The 2,303-nt window shown below is 42.9% G+C and overlaps 1 protein-coding gene across 1 annotated transcript in view; it reads left to right on the forward strand.

The window, feature by feature from the left end:
- Positions 1–2,303, forward strand: part of ASCC1 (activating signal cointegrator 1 complex subunit 1) — a 78,815-nt gene that overhangs the window by 53,678 nt on the left and 22,834 nt on the right. The window contains exon 8 of the mRNA XM_019507798.1: positions 734–813. Within this exon, the coding sequence (XP_019363343.1) occupies positions 734–813 (80 nt within the window). The remainder of the gene's footprint in view (positions 1–733; positions 814–2,303) is intronic.

Genomic DNA, 2,303 nt, shown 5'->3' on the forward strand with positions numbered 1-2,303 from the left:
TATTGAGGTCCCTTCTGACCCTAACATCTATAAATCTATGAAATAGTTTGTGATCACTTATTTGATTTATCATAATGTTTACACACAAGGGGGGTGAGTTAAGATTCTGGTATTTTCTAACTTGTGTGCAAAACAACAACCTTAATATTTTGATGCATTTGTGTTTGTGTTTACATACATGCATGCACGCATGTTCTCTCTCTGTCTGTCTGTCTCTCTCTCTCTCTTTCTCTCTCATGCACGCACACACGCACACACAGACTTTTACCACACCAATGAAAGGACATTTCTTAAAAGTGACCAATCCAAATGTTTCTATTTGTTGTCAGGAATGTGCTTTCCATTATAATCAAATGCTCAGTATGGCTTGTGGGGGTGTTCCAGGAGCTGCAAGAGCTTGTCATTGCTGAATCTCATCCTGACCAGACATGGAACTTGGATTCAGCCATCGAGAGGCAGATTCTGTTAGGCTACATTGTCATCTCTGCAGAATCATTAACAACAGTATTTGTAGTCTGGGCTGTTTTGTTCAAGTGATTTTGGTGCTTGCAATAATACCACAAGACCCTAAATGTTCTATAGTGTCCTTTTTATGTGAAATTATAAACTCTTTTTTTTTAAAATGCATGTAAAATTGACAATTGTTTATTAAATGGCTACAGAGATTTGTGGGGTAAACAATGAAAACTTTCATCCTATCTCAAGTTCACTCTGGAATTTTTTTCCCCTTTAGCTGTAGAGCGAAACTATATAAATATAGGAAAATCACCCTTCAAGGAAAGGGAATCATTTGATGGCCGAAATATAATGAAGGTCAGTATTGAATTATGTGACTATACCACTAACCAGGTTAATATACCCAATAATTTGAAACACCTCCTTAAAGATATATTTGTCTTATGCTTATGGAAATCTTCTGGCAAAAATCTAGAAAATTAGTCATTGGAAATATTCTAGTATTAGTACAAACCCTGTTAAGTTTGGTGAGATTTTAGAACAAGCAAGGAGGCATTTGGACATGGTGCTTAACAGGCATTTGAGTTGTGGTTGACTGTATTAATGTTTACCCTTGGCTACCTGGTCCCTTATCTTTCCTTAGGCCAGAAGGAAACATTTTGTTGCTCTAGTTTTAGTCTCATTTATGTTCTTGTCAGTAAAACCAACTGTTACATCAGACTTTTTATGTCATCACCATTAGTTACTGCTCAAAAAAAAAAAGAAAAAGAATAGCAGGCAGGCCCTGAAGTCAGGTTTGAGAGCAATTAGAGAAACTGGAATAAGATAACTGACAATGCAGATGAATTAGCCCATGACTCCTGCAGCAGTTAGAGGATGCTGCAGACTGTTTGACCTGGAGGGTGATGCTGAAGTTCTATCTAGAGGATTTCATTTTGCTAATTCTAAGTGGTGGGGCTATAGAAGAAAATAATTAAGACTTTACAATTAGAAATTTGTATCCAGTTTCCATTTTTACTGTGGTAAGGAATGAAGTTTTGAGAGTTGAGAACAAATCATCAGGAGACAGGAAATGGGGCTTGTAGGTTAGTAGGAAAAATATGGAGGAAGTTCTGGCTGTAGACTGAGGAGAAAGAAAATTAAGAGAGGCTGCAGGTAGGCCTGTGCAAAGTGGCTAGTACTTACTTCAGCTTCGGATTCAGATTCAGCCGATTCGGGGAACAGTGATTCAATTTGGTGATTTGAATAGCTGTCCCAAATCGATTCAGCTGAATCTGATTTGGAGATTTGGCTACTGCCAAATCTCTGAATTGCCAAATCACACAGGCCCGTCCCCTGCCCGCTCTTCCAGCCCAACAATGGCTGCCCCGCCTGCTCCAGCTCCTGGCACTTTGAAAAAAAAAAGCCCCTACTCACTGGGTGCTGCCAGGTGGGAGAGCAATTCCCGCTGCCCCCCACTGCCACATGCTGTGTAGGGGGCTCTGCATGAGCCCCCCGACATCCTCCTCTCACTGTCCCAGTCACCCCCATGGCTGCACTGCCTGCCCTAGCTCCAGCTCTTTAAGGAAAAAAAAAAAAAAACTAAAAAACCCCAGGCTCACCAGTTCTTGGTCAGTGGGGGATGATCCCTGCTGCCCTGCACCACGTGGGGAGTTATTCCACACACACCCCTGAAGACCCAAGGCTGCTGCAGAATCTGGTGGGCTGGGACAGTGGGGGGAGGAGACTGGGGGGCTCATGCAGAGCCACCATGCAGCGTGAGGCTGGGGGGCAGCATACGGTGAATAGGGGCTTTTTTTAAAGCACTGGGAGCCGGGGGGGCGGGGGGAGCGGGTGAGAGGCGGGGG

Source organism: Gavialis gangeticus, unplaced genomic scaffold (assembly GCF_001723915.1).
Source record: "Gavialis gangeticus isolate Ggan-Ray unplaced genomic scaffold, GavGan_comp1, whole genome shotgun sequence".
NCBI lineage: Eukaryota > Metazoa > Chordata > Crocodylia > Gavialidae > Gavialis > Gavialis gangeticus.